This window comes from Schizophyllum commune, assembly GCF_000143185.2.
Source record: "Schizophyllum commune H4-8 unplaced genomic scaffold SCHCOscaffold_2, whole genome shotgun sequence".
Classification (NCBI taxonomy): Eukaryota; Fungi; Basidiomycota; class Agaricomycetes; order Agaricales; family Schizophyllaceae; genus Schizophyllum; species Schizophyllum commune.
Window position 1 is genome coordinate 3,210,758 of NW_026089539.1, and position 18,378 is coordinate 3,229,135.

Genomic DNA, 18,378 nt, shown 5'->3' on the forward strand with positions numbered 1-18,378 from the left:
AACCGAGCGCTTTTGGCAGGTCAAAAGCGCTCGGTTTCACATTCATCTTCACAATTGTTCTTACATCCGATTTTACAAGTCAAAGAGCTTTCTATTGACACGCTAAAACTACTCCCTTTTACACTTGTTTTTCCGCGCCTTTTCCCGCACCTTTTTACCGGTCAAAATTCCGGTCCGCCACCCGTGTTTCTCTCACGCCCCAATTAGAACCGGCAGCTGCCGATGGTGGACTTCGGGCGTCTCTTCCAGTCCGTGACGTTGCAGCGGATATCGAGAGCAAGCTACGATGGCGACTTTTGGCAAACCCATGTTCGAGGTGCGCAGTAGCTTTCCGTCATGTCTGATCGACGACTTGACAAAGCAACGGTGCATAGCAAATCGACTACATTCGATTCCCGTCCGAGAGAATGTACCACAACCAATGGTTTGAAGATCCTAACAAGGGGCAGAGACTATCCGACCTACTCGCTGGTATGCCTCATGGTCGACCGTCGAATGTTGAGCGCATGTGCACCTATCCCTGCGTTCTCACGAATGCAGCGGGGCCACAAAAGGGCGCCAAGGTCAAGGTGAAGTCGTCTTTCGTATATGCGCTCACAAGGAAAAGCTTCTCACTATGGCGAGAATAGATTCAGCCTCTTATCGGCAGTGCAGACGACGGCGTTTACCTGCGAGAGTCAGATATCAAGAAACTCGGTCTCAGATTCACCGGAAGGACAATGAAAACACGCCAAGGAGAGTGCAAGGTGTAAGCGATCTGTCCCAGCACTGGCTAAGTTTTGGTGAGATTCACGGTTTTGACCCTGCAGGTACGAAGGAGCGGTCGTGCTCAGTTTCCCGAACGATTACAACGAGGGGAAGACTGTCTACGCTGCAATCCACGTTCTCGAGCTTCCTGCGTGGGTCTACAAAGGTGTTCGCGTTGACAATACCGTCAACAGCAAGAAACACGGGATTGTGGGCATACATCTCCTCACTCAACACGTCGTGTATATGCATCGCGGCGACACGCATCTCATCGACCTTGGGACGCTCATCGATACACCTGCTCTGCATGACTGCTGCAAGACCATGACCTCTTTCAACAGTATGCGATACGAGAAGCGTGGCCCCGGCCAGCAGCTGAGTATGGTTCTCTCGCCCTTCCCGGGAGATCCGCTCAAGATCGCGCTCGAGGTGGCGCTCCGCTGCCCGAAGCGCCCGCCGTTCACGGTCTTCGACGTCGTACCTCACAGACCAACGGAGGTGGCCATGTATCTCTCCGAGGTCTGTCGAGTTTGTGGCAAGGTGGATGGCTCGGATGGAGTGAAGATTGTGATGTGCACGCGCTGTGTGCAGGAGGAGCGCCCCAGGAGAGCGCTGTACTGCAGCAAGGAGTGCCAGCGCACCGACTGGAGGGAGCGGCACAAGGCGGAACATGCTGGTGAAAGGCCATGGGAGGTCATGGCTAGAACGGACGGGACGACGGCGCCGAAGGAAGATGGTGCGTTGTCCGTGCCGGTGCACATCTACGACGAGACTGGAGCTACGTCGAATGGTATAATTTCCGCAGATAGGCATCGACGGTAGGTATTGTGAGGTAGAAATTGGAAATGATCATGTATCGACTGCAGCTCTCGCGCATGCCTGGAAGTGAAAGCTCGACTGCGTAGGGCTAGTGAGCTATGACCGTCCCCCAAGGTCTTGAATCTTAGACGAACTAACGGTCGGACGACACCAGCATGCGATGATAATTCGATTTCTGTTGCATACACGGCGGGAAGACCCCGCCGCCGCTGTCTAAGGATGAGATATTCACATATACTTACAGTACGGTGGCACGGCACGAAGGTCCTAAAATCCATAAGAACCAATCGATAGCAATAGAGAAAACCAGGTTAGACGCGTAGAGGAAATAAGTATAAAGGACCGGACGATGAGATACATCTGCAAAGGCAAAGCAAATACATCGAAAATCGCGCACACCCCCGGAGAAGATCAGCTCTTCGAGGCGGGGATGTGCAGGTTGATTGCTGCGAGCCTCGTCAGAAACGCTGAGGATGAGTAGATTGAACGGCACGAACCTCTATACCAATTCAGAGCATCCGACGGTGACGGTGCATCGAAATAAAGGATAGCCTTGTTATCGACTAACCGCAATGCTAATGAGGAGCACAGATGAGCGTATGTTGTCGGGTAGTGGGAACAACGGCGTACCATTACCGTGCACGATGCTCGCCGGCTGCGGCAAAGTCTGCATTCGCAAGACGGCCCACAGATCCACGGCCGAGTTGGGGTCCTGACCCTCCGAGGGGTCACGGCATAGAACCAACAGGTCGTTGCATAAGATCCCGATGAGCGGTCGCGGCGTCAGCTCCGGCGCCAGGCAATCCACCTGCACCGTCGACGGGTCACCCTGTGAGTTGAACGCATCGAAGGACACCACCGTCTTCCGGACGACCCGTGTCAATAATAGTGGTCCATCCATGATCAGACGACTGGATGTCTATCAGCCGGCGAAGCAACGGAAGCCATGACAGGACTCACCGATGTGGTTGCACCAAGGGACTTGGGAAGCGCCCTCTTATGCGCGCCTGCCACTGGACTAGTTTGCGGCGCGATTCAGACTCGCGCTTCCCTTCGTTCATGTTGTTGGCCAGCGACGAAATTTCCTGCAGGGCGCGGTCTATGGGATCGTCCATAAGGTCGAAAGCCGGAGGCGCGCTACGCATTAGTTGCTCGAGCTGCAGGATTCAATTAGACGATGAGTACCGCACTTCGTGACTTCTCGCACGCACCAGAAGCTTATAGCGCGGTATTCGCTGCACAGGCAAAAGCAAGTATCCCTCCAGGTTCAACTGCGAGTGCCGCGGGTTCATCCGGCAGCGCTTCAGGAACTGGCGTATTCTCTTGCGCTGCGACGTCGACAGAGGCGGCGTCCCCGGCCCAGACATAGCGGACGAGCCATCCGCACCAGAGATCGCGGAGATGGCCATCCCCATTCCAGCAAGCTGGGCAACACTGGATGACGGGGGTGCACTCGATCCGGGACTGTTAGTACCGGTCGTCCGCTCCGTCATCCAGTACTTAACCCGCTGCACTGAATGGTCGAAGTTGCTATGCAAAGTTTCAGCTCTCTATCTAGCGCCTCGAGGTAGGACATGCCACGTACTTGATATAGGTCGAGTACATCCTCATAAACGCGGCATGCCGCAGGAACGTGTTGCCAACTGCCCGCGCGACGTTCATTGATAGCTGCCCGTCCGAGTCCGCCTCCTCGAGGACCGAGGGGTTGACGAGCACTGGCGCCGCGGCGACTTCTAGTGCCGGGAGGAATATGTCCTTGTGGAACGAGCACAGCGCTTCGACGCCCCCAAACACGATCTTGCGCTCCGGCGCTGGTACAATGGCCGGGTCTTTGTTCGACCCTACGCCGGTCAACATATTCGCATGCTGAGAAGCCGGCTTGATGTAGATATCCATCAACTCGTGCAAGCCCTTGACATACGTCCGCTCGGTCCTAGATATCCGCCGCGTCAGTACACAATAGACGACGTAACACATATAAGAGGACTGACGTGACAATCTCCCGCACAATGAGTGCACGCTTGCCCTTGTCGTCCTTGTACTTGCGCTCATCGCCCGAACCTTGGCTGAACTCCGAAGGCGCGATGCTCATCGTCTGGCCCATACCGTTCATACGGATGGAGTCCGTGGACCGCAGCTGACCCTCCGACGAGGCGATAGACCCTGGTGACGTCGTGCCATCCGCCGCAGTCGCGCGGCGTGGGCGTGTCATGAACATCGAGTCCTCCTGGCTGGCTATAGGCTGCTGCGACAGGCTCAGGTCGTTCATGTCCTTGAGGTACGCCATTACGGAGCGCAAAGCCCGAGAATAAGCTTCCCGCTGCCTGTCCTCCTCCATCCGCATGAGCTCATGGTGGTCTATAGACGGCGGACCGGGGCTCGGCGTGGCCTGCCGGTCCTCGAGGTCGGCAGCTTCCTCCTCACTGGTCGCTGTCATGGACCCAACGAAAGACCCCGCATCCGGTGTCGCGATTGACAGACTATGTGTGTCGAGCGGCAAAAAGCTTCGCCGCTTGGCGGACTTCGCTGTGAGACCGGTAGTCGGAGTCAACAAGCTGTTACCGGAAGGCGGCGGGGACGGCAATGATGGCTGAGTAGATGGTGGCGGAGGCGATGTTACTACCCTCAACGCGTCTACGGAGGCCTTCTTGTTCAGCTGCGGCGAGTCTGGCGGCGTTCGCGAAGGTACGACGGCGTCCAAGGAGCCCATAGTCGAGAAGCGCATATCGATCTGGGGCATCGTCCTTTGGGTAGGCGGACGTGACGTCGGCACCTCCGTCTTCGATGCGTTCATCTTCCCCATCGACATCTTCTTCAGGAAACCCCACCGGCCGCTCTTCTCTTTGCCCTCCTTGCCATCCCTTCCACGTCGTCCTCGCAAGATGCTCTTCCCGTCGCTCCAGTCTACAGGGGACTCCGTCGGCACAGGCGAAGTCACCATGCCCGGCGACGAGGGCCCGGACCCGCGCCCCGGGGACAGGTGCTCCTCTGTGGTAGTGCTATCGGGCGAGTTATCCCACATCGATTGAGCCAAGGGGCGGCGTGACGCATGCTCGCTCCCACGACCGAACGCGCCGATAGTGGCTGCGGCGCCCACGCTCGCGAAGCGCTTGCTCATGCCCGGTCGCTCGGGTGTAGTTGGAGGTGAGGTCGACATCAGGAGATTCGAACTCGAAGCCGCGACACGCTGCAGCGGCGGTCGCGATGAGCTGGGATCCTCCGGGGTCGGCGGAGCGAAAGGTCGTCCTCTGCGAATGTCGCCAGCGCTCTTCATCCTCCTCACTTCACGTTCGGCGAAGTTGGAGTCTTCTGGCGTCGCACTGACTGGCTCGTCTACGGTGCTCTTGGCGCGGTTCTGTCCGTAGAAAGCACGGTTGGGTGTCGTTCGCGTGCGCGTCAATCCTCGCGGCGAAGTAGGGATGGGTGGTGTCGGCGGTATCTGCTCTGCACCAACGGGCGGCAGTCGGTCGGGCGTGATGGTTTGCTCTTCCTCCTCCGCTGTGAGCTTGTCATACAACCCACTGTGTCGCGTCGGGCCGGACTCCTCCTCATCTGAATCCTCCGAGTCGGTGTATGTAGATGCCTCGGAGGAATGCGGCATCATGGGAGTAGAGGGCGGATACGCAGGTGTGGTAGGTGACTTCGTCAAGAGCGGATCGACCAGTGCTTTCCAAGGTCCCTGGAAGGGGTTGCCATCGACGATAAGAGTACCGAGTGCCGGAAGGAGGCATAACCAGCTGGGCAAGGCGTGCAGCTTGTTCTTCCGAATACTGATCGTGTGCAGTCGGTCGAGGTCGACGAGAGCCTCTGGGAGTGTAGAGATCCCCGTCGAATCGGCGATAAGGACGCGGAGGTTGGTGAGATGGGCGACAAATACAGGTAGGACTCGTAAGGGATTATATGCAACGTTAAGTTCTTCGAGATTAGCACAGTGCGCAAGGACCGGCGGCAGCGCACTTAGAAAATTGGCGGATATGTCTAGGGCAAGAAGCGTATTCGATATTGGAGGCACGATGTTGGTCAGGAAGGATGGCATGGAGTTTGGCGTTGTGGAGGAGCTGACGAGAAGGTGGGTTGTGCCTGAGATATCACCCGGTAAGTTCGGGGACCAGGAAGGAAGGCGTATAACGCACCGGGCTGGACATGAAGTTGGGATACCGGACGTCGATCGCCGCGAACAATCAGACCGCGCCCCTCCTCGGCAGCGAGCACCGCGTCGCCCTGATCGTCCTCCAGCTCCGTCTCATCCTCTTCCTCAAAGTCTCCCAAAAAGTCGTCATCTTCGTCGCTGATGCCGACTTCATCGCGCTCGTCAACTGTCGCCCAGCTGGCGTCGTAGCTCGGCTTGTGGGCCAACCGAGGTGGGGATGAATAGGCATCGTGACTCGGTCCTCCTCCATAGGTATTGCTGATTGAAGAGGAGCGGGAGCGAACGCTGAATCCATGTTCGGACCACCGCGATTTGTCAATTGGCGCCCGAGAGGAACGCGATCCAGGCGTCGAGGACACAATACCGTTGCTCTCAAGCGCTTGCGCCACGGCACTTGAGATGATACCCGACGTATCCTCTTCCTCCGATGAGATGCGAACATGACCGTAGTCGTTGGACGGGGGCCGACTACTGTATGTGGTGTACGCGGATGAGCGGGGTGAAGCGGAGGACGAGGAGTAGAGGGTGGGTGGGTGCGAGCTGAGGCGCGATGGCTGCCCCTGGTTCGGGTAGGGGTCGGGGAACTGCGACGGATCCGGGAGCGCCTTGGCGGGGCGTGCGAATGGCCGGGCGGACACCTGCTCGTACGCGTTGCTGTCCGTCTCTGGCGCGTGGCGGGGGTTGTGGCGCGCCTGGGACGTGTTTTGAAGCTGGTACGTGGGCGAATTGAGGTTCACGGGGCCGGCACCACCGTGCGGAGGCGCGTTGCTAGACCAGGTCTCATCATCGGAGGCCGGCACCGATGCTGAAGGCGTGGGCGCGCGGGGGCGTGCGATGTTGGTGGAGGACATTGGCGAGGGCGGGAAACCATCGGCGGATGGGGCGGGGCTTTGACGGAGATATTCGAGGTTTACGGACTCTGGACGGGGGTTGTCATGAGCGTCTGGGCTGAGTGACATGGGGCGGCGGAGGGCGTGCGGTGGGGTGAGGGAGCGGACGACCGCTGGCGTCGTTGGGTGATGATGAGAGGAGAAAGCAAGGTGGATGTGGGCAGGAAGTATGTGCTTGCGACGGACGTCAGAAGGAAGCAGCCGTCTGAGCGAGCTTGTATCGATCAACAACACCCGAAAACAGAAGCCGCCAATCAAGCTAACCCGCTCACGGCTTCCCTCTGACCGTCGCCAGCCCCGTGCTCGCCACAGAGAACAGCGAAGCCGACTACTCACCGCCGTCGTCAAAGCTCCTCGTATCCATCTCCGACGCAGAATCGTCCAGCCAGAACTCCCCGCTTTCACGTGGTTTCGCGGGCAGAGGCTTGTCCAAGTGCCCGCCTGCTCTTCGCGTCGCAGTCGCGTCCCCAGGTGTATTATCTTCCTGCGCTTGCGCGCGTCTCGACCAGCGATCCTTTTCTGGGGAAAGTGACCTGGATGCGGTCAAAGTATGAGGTGAGTCGGATTCTAACTCCGTACGGCTTTCTCACATTTTGGGCGACCCAATTAAAGCAGGCACCGACTCGAAGCGCGCGTTGTAGCACCGACAATGGTCGACTAAGGTAAAGGCGCAGCACCAGAGCAGGGCCCGAAACAAGTGTAGGCAAAAGTCGGGCTGCCGTCACCTGCATGCACGCCAATTGGATCAATTCGGTTTTATTACCTTCCAGCACATCCACATCTCGTATGCACGTAAGTGAGCCGATTGCATCAGATATGTTCTGTCTTCAGCGCTTACAATGCGCACGCTAACCGTCTGCATCACCCGCTAAGATCGAGCGTCTCGAAAACCCGTGTCGTTACTGTTTTGTTCGGTACGCGACACGCTCTACGGCGCCCATCTCCATAGCCATCGCCTCGAGGAGATATACCACCACCGGCTGTTGCCGACTACCCTGCGTCCGTCACGACTTCACCAATCTGACGAAAAGCCGACCTTCTTCTTCGCCTTTTTGGGCTTACTTGCATCTTTGGGATCCTCCACCTGTACAGTCACCTCTACCGCCGCCAGACCCGGCCGTGCCTTGTCCGACTCCCGGGCAGAAGCTCTGCTCATAGTCTCGCTGGCATCTACGTTTCCCAAGCTCGCCGGCGCCGGCGTCGTCCTCCTCTCCCCGACGCCACCTCCGATGTCAAGATGCAACGTCTCGAACAACATCCTCTTCCGCGTGCACTTGAACGCTAGGTTGTTTTCGCCGCTCACGCCGGACCCCCGAAGCGTCGAGTGTTTGTCGCTCGGGGGCAGTACCGTATGCGGTGCAGGGAGCGTATGGATCGTGACGAGGCCGTGGTAGGATGGGAAGGTCGCGGAGAGCGCAGGATCAGCTAGATCGCGATGGTGATGTGAGTGAGGATGGACGGATTGGTAACGATAGCGGACGAATGCGTACCAGTAAAGGCCGAGAGCGAAAGTGCCGCATCGCACAACCAGCCAGCGCGCTCGATGAGAGCCTTGTCGGCAGACAGATGCGGGGCGAGGCAGATGGACGCGCAGGCGTGCGGATGCCGTCGTAGAATACCTCTTAGCGAATGCAAGAAGCGTAGAACATCCTGATTCTTATGATGAGCGACCATTCCACATACGTGAACGAGTTCGCGAAGTCTCACCTTCCTCTCAATATCACCCCACCAAGGCGAGCCCAGGGAGGGGACGCATATGCGCACCGGCGCGCTCGCACCGCCGGCTGCCAGCTGCCTGTCGAGCGCGCGCACCACTTCATCCGGGTTGTCGATGAAGAACAGCTTTCCGCTAGCGCGCGCATCGCGGATTACGGATTCAGGGACCGTGGAGGTGAGATCGAAGGCCGCCTCGCAAAAGTCGTCGTCGTTTGCGGACCTGTCCACGCTCGCGGGAGTTCGACGAGGCGATGCGGGTCGACTCACGTCGATACGGAAGTCTGGAAGGGCTTCATCTGTTCATAACGCCAGGCGATCTTGATCTTGTCGTCGGTTGCCGCTGTTGCTTCCCCTTCGTCGACAGGGACATTCGAGGACGTGGTGGGGAAGGAAGATGTACTGTCTCGCGTCCAGACGCAGTCCTTGACCCAGTCTGCACCTTCATCACCGACGACATAGATGGTGTGTCCGTGGACCAATCCTTGCGAGACGAAGTATTTTGAGGCAAGTTCGCCGTAGGATGAGTGCACGTCTGGCGCAGCGATGAGGCTTGAACAAGACAATGGCAGCCCTCCACCCAGTATGTCATCGAAGGACGGTATCCCGGTAGATGTTACGATCGTCGAGGGTGAACCAGGGTAAGGACGGGTTCCCGGTAATATGGGAGTAGTCTGCTTCGTGGTTTTACGCTTGAAGGAGGACATGGTGCTTCCTGAGGTCTGCTGGCGCCTCGTTCAGGTGGATTTGGAAAATAAGTATCCGATTTTGTGGTTGTGGATGGATCGTATATGCGACAAGCTGGTCAGCCGAGGCTAGCGGGTCGACCTTCGAAGTCGTGAACGTTCAGAGCAGAGTTCGGATCGATCGGCCCGCAGAGCGTAAGCGCCGATCATGGGTCGGCGCTCTTCCCCCGTCCTCTCACTGCACTTCGAGAGCTGCCTGTGCAGAGCCCGATGCGAGAGCCTGATAGAGCAGGTAGCAATAACCCCAACGACAGGACTATACACTGCAACAATATTGCGACGACTTGTCGGCAATGGACCTTGCAGCAAAAGCCTCAGGTTCGGTGCCACAAATTAAGGACAGGTTCAGGATCTCGGACTCCTCGTCTTCAACTGACACAACACATACCTCTTGCGTTCCGGAGTCGACTGCGCTTGAAGGAGTCGAGAGGGTGTTCAGATGAAGAGACCAGTCGAGGCGAGCGCATAGTATGCTATTGCTGCTATCTGTGCCACATGAAGTCCTCCCTAGCCACGGTCGGCACGGTGACACGGCTGCACAAAAAGAGGAAAGTCCCGCCCCGACGCGAGGGGCGACATCGCCCCTCTTCCCCACGGCAAAGTCCAGAGCTGACTTCGGAGCGCCGCCGGATGCGCACGGCGAAGAGGTATCTTATCTCCAGAGATATTGACTGCAGTCTTGCGGTGCGCCATGTCTATTCTCTCCTGGACGTCATGGCGATCCTGAAGGCCAAGGGATCGTCAGGGGATAGAAACGCGTACGTAGCTTATCAGTGCGCTCCTTCGCTCTATATTTTGTATGGTTCTGGAGGGGAAGGACGTTAAGCGCCCGACCTTCGACAGGAGTTGCACTGTGGCCGATAGCGCCGAAGTTAGGCGCCAAGAGGTCGGACGGTGTGTCTCTGTTCCATGGCGTTGTGCCTAGGGATATCGCAGAGACGGGCAGGGACGGAGCTTTGGACAGGAAAGCTGACAGCAGAGGCTTCCAGTGCAGTCGCGACTGGGCGGGGGAGAGCAAGGGGAGACGATCGTGCGGGGCAGGTGACCAGTCACGAGGTCAGCGGTTGACTTTGATAGCCGCCGGCCCCGGCCATCTCCTCTCCGACTCAGTCCTTCTCTCCCCAAGTCCTCGTCTTTGCAGGTCTCTGAAGCGTCTCTGGCCTGCCTGTTATGCTCTCCCATACAGTATGATCATACACTTCGATGTCTATGCAAAACGCAAGTGCGTAGAGCTAGCCAATTCCGAATTGCAAGCAGACGAGATCCGACCAAGTATACAGTCTTCGGGCGCCCTCCTGCTCCGTCTCCACCCCATCTCCACCGATCTACACCGCGTACACGCGTCCAGTCAAGGCCCACAAGGGACTTTCCCGGGGCAGCGTGAATAGATGAGATTGATGGGGGCGTATGTATGTACGCCCCCTGGTATCTCGGCCGCTTATCGCGGGTCGTGTGCTGATGACGGCGCAGCGGATCCGCGGCCGCGCGTTTAGAACCGGCGCACTCCCAATAGAACGGCCCCTCGCACTCCTTGACTTCATACCACGACCACCAGCATCTCCGCGTATCCACTCGAAACACGGTACACGATGTCGGTGGCCAGCGAGAAGAGCGAGAAGATGTCCCGGCCGTATAGCTCGGAGGGCAAGCCCGAGGAGGTGGTCTCTACGGACATTGAGGACTCGCGCCCGTATGGCGAGCCAGCGCCGCTGAAGCGCGCGCTGAAGAACCGGCATGTGGCGATGATCAGGTGCGTGGGGGACTCGTCGTGAAATGTGCGAGGCTGACGATCGTGTAGTATTGGCGGTGAGTACTTCCAGGCTACGCGAAGCGAAGGTGCGGTGGTTAAGCGCCCATGCAGGTGTCATCGGGACGGGCCTTTTCCTGGGTACCGCGCAGTCCTTGCACAATGGTGGACCCATCGGCCTCGTTCTTGGGTGCGTAACACGGCGTAGCTACCCCGAGCAAGCGTTGTCTGACATGGGACCTGCAGCTACATCACGATGGGCACCATCTGCTATAGCGTCATGGTCTCGTTGGGAGAGATGATTGCCTACCTGCCCATCGCAGGTGGCCACATCAAGCTCGCGGAACGTTTTGTCGACCCCGCGCTGTCCTTCACCATGGGATGGAACTACTGGTACAACTGGACTATCCTCCTGCCTGCCGAGCTGTCTGCCTCCGCTATCCTCATGAACTAGTGTGTCGTATTCATCTCTGGTTCAACTCGTCCCAGCTAACATCCTTTCAGTTGGGTCAGCCCAGAGAATGTCAACAACGCCGTCTGGATAACAATGTGTCTCGTTGTCGTTGGTGCGTCTTGCGGTAGCACGCTGAGATACGTCCTGACACTGATAACCGCCCCCAGTCTTCATCAACTTCCTCGGAGCAGGCACGTTATCTGCCCATTCAGTGCAGACAGTATCTCACGCAAATTTTAGGCGCCTACGGAGAAGCAGAATTCATCTTCGCCTCCATCAAGGTTATCACTATCGTCGGCCTGATCATCCTCGGCATTGTGATCGACCTTGGAGGAGGTGCGTCCCTCGTCCTACAGCGCCCTCGACGCGTCTTGCTGACCGTCTATAGGCCCGAACCACGACCGCCTTGGGTTCAGATACTGGAAAGACCCCGGTCCGTTCGCGCAGTATCACGACATCCAGGGTGCGAAGGGCCAGTTCCTGGGCTGGTGGGCGGTGATATCGCAGGCTGCGTTCTCCTTCATTGGCACTGAGATTGTTGCTGTGCGTATCGAGTGCGGCCGTGGCGGAATTCGCCCTCATGTTGTCGCTGCCATAGATCGCTGCTGCCGAAGCCAAGAACCCGAGGAGGAATCTTCCGCGCGCGATCAAGCGGGTGTACATTCGGTGAGTAGTGGTGCCAGCTCATACCGTCTTGCGAAGCTAACTGAGTCTATGCAGTATTCTCCTGTTCTATATCTGCGGAACGATTGTGATCGGTACGTTGAGATGCGTATTCTGCCATCGTATCGAGGCTCACCCGTCATAGGTCTCCTTGTTCCTTCCAACAACGAGCGTCTGGTCAGCGGCAGTGGCACTGCGTCCTCATCTCCCTTCGTCATCGCCATCGAGAACGCAGGAATCAGCGTCCTGCCTCATGTTAGTATCGCGATACCTCTTGCTGGAAAACTCGCACTCAACCGCGGTACAGATCGTCAACGCTTGCTTGCTCACCTCTGCGTGGTCTGCTGCGTCTAGTGACTTGTACACTAGCTCTCGCGCACTCTGTGAGTACTTTGTATACGGATCTTGGCATTGCCACTGACGCTGTGTAGACGGTCTCTCCGTCGCCGGCAATGCGCCCAAGATCTTCCAGAGGACGACGCGGTGGGGCCTGCCCTACGTGGCGCTCATCTTCAGCACTGCCTTCGCGCTTCTGGCGTACATGTCCGTTGACAAGAACGCCGGAGAGGTCTTCAACTGGTTCCAGAACATGACTGCGATTGCTGGCATGATGACCTGGTTCGGTATCTCCATCACGTATCTTCGGTGAGCCCACATTGCGTTGAAATGTATGTGAAAGACGGCTGACGAAGGCCGCAGCTTCCATGCTGGCTGCAAGGCGCAGAACATTGACCGCAAAAAGCTGCCCTATTGGAATAGAATAAATCCTTACGCGGCGTGGTATTCGCTCGTCGCGACGTTCGTTATCTGCTTCGTGAGTAGCCCCCCTTTGTGGCGCGCGCGGTCGAAGTTGACTTTTCTGTAGTTCAGCGGATGGAGCGTGTTCCTTCGGGGTAATTGGGCGACTGACACGTTTGTCACCAAGTGAGTTGCCCTTCGTCTCGTTATGGATCTTGTCGTCCTGACTAGGTTCTTCAGCTACTTCCCTCTATGGCTGTTCCCGATATTGTACATCGGCTCGAAGCTGTACTACCGCCAGCCGATAGTGAAGGCTAGCGAGATGGACTTTGTGTCCAATATCGCGGAGATTGAGGCCGACTGGTGAGAGCCACCGTGATATATACGCGGCAGCCCTTCTGACAAGCCCTGTTCCAGCGCTAACGACCAGGAAGCGCCGCCGAGGAACAAGTTCGAGGCGTTCTGGCGGTGGCTGATGTGATGACCGACCTTGTACTTCCTACTAACGTTGTCTGTAATGTGCTGTATCCAGCCTACTAGATGATCATGTTGTTTACGGCGTATGCCTACCAATCTACTCGAGCGCCTGATAGATTCATCGGATTGCGTAGTGAGTTGGGGAGGTTGGACGCGGCCAGCGATGGTGAGCTAGAAGTCCGCGCGCTCGGAGTCGCGCATCAACATGAACTTGGTGGTCATTCACGCGTGGGATGATTCACGTGCGGCGTCTACGCCAAATGCGGCTCGAGCGTTCCAGGCGAGCCAACCCGTGAGCGGCGACATAGTTTGTTGTCGAGGACACTGTGCGCGGCGGCCGTCAGCGCGCGAACGCTCCTTGGAACGAACCGTCACCACCGCCGCCGCCGTCCCCGACGATACCGTGCGAGAACTCTGGAATTTCCTCTTGTTCCCACACCCCGCGGTCTCCCTTGCCCTCCTCTGCCATAGAGTCGGATAGAACGCCCGGCTCGACTGGCAAACTGCGCACACTCGGACGCGAAGCGCTCGCTCGTACGCCTGAGCGAATAGGGAACCCCCATCCCGAGCACCGTCGCGCGCCAACATGGCTCAGACCGCGCCCCCATCATCCGCATCCGCCGCGCAGACGATCTACGCCCAGTCTCCCCCGTCCGCCTCCATCCTGGCACAGCGCCGCCGCTCGACCGCCGCGCACGCTCGCCCAGCAGGCCCTCCGCCCAGCCATCCCATTCCCAATCTTCCGCCAGCGGGTCCCCCGCCCGCCGTGCAGCTGCCCAGACCTCCTGCGGACGATCGCTATGATGACCAGCCGTACAGCGAGGGCCGCCCCAGCCTCGGCAGCCGCTCTCAGTCAGCCCCCTTCGCGCGTCCAGCCGCTTCGCCAGGCCTTGCTGCCGTTGCTAGCTTCGCCGAGGCTCGCGACCGCCAAGCTGCGGCTTCCTCTTCATCATCACGCGCGTTCGCACCCGTGTCGCCATCTTCTGAGGACCTCCTCGACCCACCCCCGCCGTCACTACTGCCTCCACGCTCGGCGCACGAACCACCGCCCCCTCCCTCGCCCGATCGGCTTGAGCCTCCGCAAGAAAACCGGCGCCCGCCATCTTCGCGTCGCGCCCTCACTCGCGCCCTCGAGCTCGCCCGGGAAGCCGTCGAACTCGACTCCTCCAATGTGGACCCCGAGGCGGCCGTGATGGCATACGGCCGCAGCGTTGCTCTGCTTAGCGAGGTGATGGAACGTGTCCGGCGGGGCGAGGATAGCACCGACCCGCGCAGGCGGAACGGGAGACGACGCAGCGTAGTTGCCCAGGAAGAGGAGATCCGGCGCTTGCAGCAGATTGTGAGCGTTCCTGCAATGTGTTTGATGGATCGCTAACGGCGCCTCGCAGCACGATACGTATGCCGATCGGATGAACATCCTCAGTCTCATATACAGTATTCCACCGATCCCGTACAATTCCGCGTCCATGTACGCGGCAGCATCGACGTCGGAGGCGTCTACGCGTTCACCGTCACCATCAGCGTCTACGTCGACGAGGTCGGAATCCGCAGCAAGTAGCAGAGATCATCATGACGACGCTTCGTCGTACGATAGACACAGCGGCGTCGAGGCGATAGGCAGCGCCATGTTTATGGCGTCGTCGGACGAGGGAGACAACTCCTCTTCCTCCTCTCATCATCCATATGCTGCAGCTTCTCAGGCGGAACCACCACTTCCGCAGATCGTGACCCCCACTGCAACGCTCCCTGGCACTCGCACGTCTATCCTCCGCGCGCGGTCAAATTCTGCCGCCCTTCCTCCACCGGCACCTCCCCCACTGACCTCCCCTCCGCCGGCGCCCTCACAGTCTGCCGACAACTCGCCCAACATACCCCCTGCCTCAACGCATCACCTGACTGTCGTCGGTCGCCAACGAGGGAATTCCATCAATCATCGACGTACTGGTTCTGGAAGCAGGCTTGCATCGCTGCAAGAAGAGCAAGAGCGCTATGATCCAGCGAGTGCACCACGCGAGGACGAGTATGAGGGCCGTGGTAGCATGTCGGAGACCCCTCGTGCATTTGCCAAGGAGTCGCCACCGCTGCCGCCGATACCCTCGCCGACATCTGATGCGCCGAACACACCGCGTTCGCAGCCGGCAACATTGCCTCCATCCCCCCGTACGACCGCCTTCGTCGTTCCTCGTCCTCGTGGGGCTTCGCAGCTGGCGTCAGTAAGGCAGGATACAGTGACACCGCCTATCATCAACCAGACGACCAACCAGGGCACCATTTACCAGCGTCGCTCGAAAATGTCAGCCCCTGCGAGCTCTGACACGTCTTCACCGACCGAGTCGAGCGTATCGCTTGCGTCGACTTCATTGCCGAAGGCGTCAGCGATCTCGCTGACGTCGAGCTCGTCGTCTTCGTCTGCAACGGGTGGTCCTGCGTCGCGCAGCCGGTCGTCCTCACAGCCTGGGCGCCGACCGTCAATCGTGAACGGGCAAATTCAGTCGCCTCCTGGAGAGATGCCGCCGCCTTTGCCCATGAACGGAGCGGCGCCACGCAAGGTATCTATACCCCAGAAGCTCAACCCGTACAACCTCACTGTCCAGACGGACATGATCCCCCCGGCACTGGCGGCGGCGTCGCCAATGACGCCTGTCTCCCCCTTGCCGCCCGCTGCACCGAGTGACGCGCTGCTGAAGCCGTATCATATGATGAACCTCCTCCGGGCGACGATGGAGTCCGCGACGGGGGGCTACGTTACGCGGCGGCTGCACGTCCCACAGGAGGTATGGTCCCAGGGCGGCGCGAAGCTGAACAACACGTCCGAGAAGGTCCGCGTGGTCGCGATTCTGTGCTCTGCGCTCGAGGATCTGGCGCTGCAGAGCTCGGAATACTTTGGCGCGGGGAACGTGAGCAGCGGGCTTGCGATGGGCATTGGGAGCATTACCCGGAAAGAGGCGGATGCATGGCAGGGGAAGTTGGAAGAGTTCTCGGCGGTGTGTGATGGGGTTGTCGCGAGCTTTGGGAAGAAGCTCAGTGTTGGGGAGGGCTTCGTGGTGAAGAAGTCGACGTGGAGCGATAGGATGACGCGCAGCTTCGACAAGCTGACGAACAACGGGAAGACGTACGTTGCCTGCTTATGCTACACATATCATGACGTTGCTAACTCGCGCACAGTCTAGACTCCCCCGCAGCCTATGTGCAGGGCTTGCGGAAGTTGTTCTTGCACGTGCAGCTCCTGGACGAGCACACGAAGGCGGTCAAGGCGCACCCGGTTGCGCCTGCATACGCGGCCTTCCCCATCGACATGCGCGCAAGCATAGAGGCGAAACTCAAGCGGTGCTCCGAGTTCTTCGCCACGGTCATCCTCACCTTCGTCATCCGCGACCTCGCGCAGCTGCTCGACAAGTATGTCAAGCGCTGCGAGAAGTGGCTCGAGGAATGACTTGGGTGACCGACCCTTGTGCATAGTTGGCCTGGCATTTCCACGCCCGGGACCCCTCGCGCTACCCGCCTTTCCCCCCTTCCTGCATCGTTCATTTGTAGTACATGCTGTGTTGCTGCTGCTGCTGCTGCTGCACCCCTCCCGGAGTCTTGTGGAACAGGTCAATTTGGATCATATCATCTTTATTGTACTTTATCGTTATGAATCTCTTCTTCGCGTGCGAGCGGCGTAGACGTCTGCTACTTATCCATCCCCCGCCTGCTTACCGTACGCTCGTAAGCACATATCTGCGTCCTTCGGCTGTTGAATATTGTGCGATAACGACTCACTACCTACCTATTCCCTCGCACATACTTTGCACAGGTGAACATAGTTTGGGCTTCCGCTGAATTCTTATATGAGCCTGTCCTCAATTGCAAGCTTCAAGCTCAAGCTCAAGCTCAAGCTGTCGAATGTAAGAATCCACACTGGGAAAAGGAATCGGCGCGAAATTCACTCGACATCGAGTGAATTTCGCTTTTCGCTGGAGATCGTGCGAATCCGATTCACGTCGGGCGAGCGAAATTTGCATAACCTTGAGCGACGCTGTTTCGCTCAGCCAACAACTAACTAACGTCGAGCGAAAGTTACAGAGGGATAATCTTGAGTAGCGAGATGGGTAGAGGTCTTAAGGGTATCGATGTATCGAGAGCCCAGAGGGTACCAAGGGTTCTCTGACTGGCATCAATATTCGGCTGCAACTGGGTTCAGTAAATGTCGGTCTCCATCATCACAGAAGGCAACCAAAGGGCATGCGCGGCGATGAGCAACTCAGCGAGGGCCCGGCCATTATGTGGCGTTGGCGCCACACAGTGACGTATGCGAGGTCGCGGATCGTCGAGTCTTGTCCTCAACCGCCATCATCTACGTCGCTCGCCATGATGTGTGGAGGTAATTTCCCAGCGTACGACGCACGGCCTCGAGATCGAAGTATAACGAACGCTGATGAGTGCTGCCCAAACTCGCGGGATCACGGTGCGTGATGGGATCCCTTGTTCACTGGCAGAGATGAGCGCTGACCTGAGTGACCATTGCAGACTATTCCCTCCATTTCCTTGAATACCACCCAGCTTTATCTTTCACTTCAACGTTATATTCCCTCTCACTTGATTACCCAGTCCTTGCACACCATCCTTCGCGGCACTCCCCCTCGCGCTCGCTCGCGCCATCAGCAAGTTTGTATGCAGCGTGCACCATTCCGCCGTCCGTATTACGAGCTCACTAAATCATCGGGTATGTTTGCTCCATGCCACCATCCCGCTTTGAAACGAATTACAACGTCCGACGAGGACTGCAGTCTAATACGCCATCCTGCGACTTTGGCTCAGGATATCTCTCCGAGACCTCGGCGCGGCTGTTAAGTCTTGCCTCTTCGCTCTCTACACGGACCAACGACCATCTCCCGATTCTCACGTTTGGTAGAGTCCTCCGTAGCTTCCCTCTACCTTCGTGATTCTGTCGTTCAGCCGAGACAGCTCACTTCTTAGACTTGATACTCGTAGAGCTGCTGTTTAATAGTTGTAGTAGTAGTCACTTGAATATATCGATTTGATCTCATATGAGCGCGATGCCAAGGAGAAAAATGGCAGAAAGCAGCAAAAAGGAAATACAGGTGAACCCCTCATAACCCATACCTATCGGAGCGCCTCCGAGGGTCGACCGGGTACGATTTGCGCGCCAAAAAGTATATGGAACGGAAGGCATATCCCTCAAGAATTATATCCGAAAGTTGGTTTGACCCCGGCGCGCCTACGACGAGCCT

The 18,378-nt window shown here is 58.0% G+C and overlaps 9 protein-coding genes across 9 annotated transcripts; 6 read left to right on the top strand and 3 right to left on the bottom strand.

The window, feature by feature from the left end:
* The first annotated feature begins 243 nt into the window (after positions 1-243).
* On the top strand, positions 244-1,612 carry SCHCODRAFT_02612898 (uncharacterized protein). The gene is made up of 4 exons (XM_050344566.1): positions 244-316; positions 375-569; positions 630-748; positions 810-1,612. Exons 1-4 carry the CDS (start codon positions 287-289, stop codon positions 1,567-1,569), a joined length of 1,104 nt encoding a protein of 367 aa, XP_050202445.1. The 5' UTR covers positions 244-286; the 3' UTR covers positions 1,570-1,612.
* A 365-nt stretch (positions 1,613-1,977) lies between these two features.
* On the bottom strand, positions 1,978-5,602 carry SCHCODRAFT_02487714 (uncharacterized protein; the record flags this gene model as incomplete). Its single annotated transcript, XM_003037047.2, has 7 exons — positions 1,978-2,012; positions 2,064-2,141; positions 2,197-2,477; positions 2,527-2,723; positions 2,778-3,096; positions 3,152-3,499; positions 3,558-5,602. The coding sequence occupies 7 exons, from the start codon at positions 5,600-5,602 to the stop codon at positions 1,978-1,980; spliced, it is 3,303 nt and encodes a 1,100-aa protein (XP_003037093.1).
* Positions 5,587-6,970, bottom strand: SCHCODRAFT_02488728 (uncharacterized protein; the record flags this gene model as incomplete). The annotated part of the gene is made up of 2 exons (XM_050342900.1): positions 5,587-6,635; positions 6,943-6,970. The coding sequence occupies 2 exons, from the start codon at positions 6,968-6,970 to the stop codon at positions 5,587-5,589; spliced, it is 1,077 nt and encodes a 358-aa protein (XP_050202446.1).
* Positions 6,971-7,618: 648 nt separating this feature from the next.
* SCHCODRAFT_02697212 (PAXNEB-domain-containing protein) lies at positions 7,619-9,026 on the bottom strand (the record flags this gene model as incomplete). Its single annotated transcript, XM_003037046.1, has 4 exons — positions 7,619-8,031; positions 8,097-8,256; positions 8,314-8,542; positions 8,590-9,026. The coding sequence occupies 4 exons, from the start codon at positions 9,024-9,026 to the stop codon at positions 7,619-7,621; spliced, it is 1,239 nt and encodes a 412-aa protein (XP_003037092.1).
* A 124-nt stretch (positions 9,027-9,150) lies between these two features.
* SCHCODRAFT_02171250 (uncharacterized protein) lies at positions 9,151-10,140 on the top strand. Its single transcript, XM_050341971.1, has one exon. The coding sequence runs from the start codon at positions 9,276-9,278 to the stop codon at positions 9,888-9,890; it is 615 nt and encodes a 204-aa protein (XP_050202447.1). The 5' UTR covers positions 9,151-9,275; the 3' UTR covers positions 9,891-10,140.
* Positions 10,141-10,580: 440 nt separating this feature from the next.
* SCHCODRAFT_02612912 (uncharacterized protein) lies at positions 10,581-13,265 on the top strand. Its single transcript, XM_050344567.1, has 17 exons — positions 10,581-10,815; positions 10,864-10,871; positions 10,927-11,002; positions 11,059-11,265; positions 11,317-11,378; positions 11,434-11,457; positions 11,507-11,602; positions 11,655-11,809; positions 11,865-11,932; positions 11,987-12,024; positions 12,075-12,184; positions 12,237-12,312; positions 12,361-12,574; positions 12,629-12,743; positions 12,795-12,853; positions 12,908-13,030; positions 13,085-13,265. Exons 1-17 carry the CDS (start codon positions 10,655-10,657, stop codon positions 13,146-13,148), a joined length of 1,656 nt encoding a protein of 551 aa, XP_050202448.1. The 5' UTR covers positions 10,581-10,654; the 3' UTR covers positions 13,149-13,265.
* Positions 13,266-13,394: 129 nt separating this feature from the next.
* SCHCODRAFT_02612914 (uncharacterized protein) lies at positions 13,395-14,547 on the top strand. Its single transcript, XM_050344568.1, has one exon. It carries the CDS (start codon positions 13,731-13,733, stop codon positions 14,517-14,519), a length of 789 nt encoding a protein of 262 aa, XP_050202449.1. The 5' UTR covers positions 13,395-13,730; the 3' UTR covers positions 14,520-14,547.
* A 1,312-nt stretch (positions 14,548-15,859) lies between these two features.
* SCHCODRAFT_02612917 (uncharacterized protein) lies at positions 15,860-16,970 on the top strand. Its single transcript, XM_003038394.2, has 2 exons — positions 15,860-16,256; positions 16,310-16,970. Exons 1-2 carry the CDS (start codon positions 15,865-15,867, stop codon positions 16,575-16,577), a joined length of 660 nt encoding a protein of 219 aa, XP_003038440.2. The 5' UTR covers positions 15,860-15,864; the 3' UTR covers positions 16,578-16,970.
* Positions 16,971-17,507: 537 nt separating this feature from the next.
* On the top strand, positions 17,508-18,149 carry SCHCODRAFT_02612919 (uncharacterized protein). Its single transcript, XM_050344569.1, has 2 exons — positions 17,508-17,591; positions 17,654-18,149. The coding sequence occupies exons 1-2, from the start codon at positions 17,562-17,564 to the stop codon at positions 17,975-17,977; spliced, it is 354 nt and encodes a 117-aa protein (XP_050202450.1). The 5' UTR covers positions 17,508-17,561; the 3' UTR covers positions 17,978-18,149.
* The last annotated feature ends 229 nt before the right edge of the window (positions 18,150-18,378 follow it).

Coding starts and splice junctions, on each gene's coding strand:
- SCHCODRAFT_02612898 (XM_050344566.1), top strand. CDS start 287: ATGGCGACTTTTGGCAAACCCATGTTCGAG. Junction 317..374: donor TTGGCAAACCCATGTTCGAG/GTGCGCAGTAGC, acceptor AACGGTGCATAG/CAAATCGACTACATTCGATT. Junction 570..629: donor AAAAGGGCGCCAAGGTCAAG/GTGAAGTCGTCT, acceptor TGGCGAGAATAG/ATTCAGCCTCTTATCGGCAG.
- SCHCODRAFT_02612919 (XM_050344569.1), top strand. CDS start 17,562: ATGAGTGCTGCCCAAACTCGCGGGATCACG. Junction 17,592..17,653: donor CCCAAACTCGCGGGATCACG/GTGCGTGATGGG, acceptor TGACCATTGCAG/ACTATTCCCTCCATTTCCTT.
- SCHCODRAFT_02612914 (XM_050344568.1), top strand. CDS start 13,731: ATGGCTCAGACCGCGCCCCCATCATCCGCATCCGCCGCGCAGACGATC.
- SCHCODRAFT_02612912 (XM_050344567.1), top strand. CDS start 10,655: ATGTCGGTGGCCAGCGAGAAGAGCGAGAAGATGTCCCGGCCGTATAGC. Junction 11,603..11,654: donor TGTGATCGACCTTGGAGGAG/GTGCGTCCCTCG, acceptor GACCGTCTATAG/GCCCGAACCACGACCGCCTT. Junction 12,185..12,236: donor GAATCAGCGTCCTGCCTCAT/GTTAGTATCGCG, acceptor ACCGCGGTACAG/ATCGTCAACGCTTGCTTGCT.
- SCHCODRAFT_02612917 (XM_003038394.2), top strand. CDS start 15,865: ATGGAGTCCGCGACGGGGGGCTACGTTACGCGGCGGCTGCACGTCCCA. Junction 16,257..16,309: donor CTGACGAACAACGGGAAGAC/GTACGTTGCCTG, acceptor ACTCGCGCACAG/TCTAGACTCCCCCGCAGCCT.
- SCHCODRAFT_02171250 (XM_050341971.1), top strand. CDS start 9,276: ATGCGAGAGCCTGATAGAGCAGGTAGCAATAACCCCAACGACAGGACT.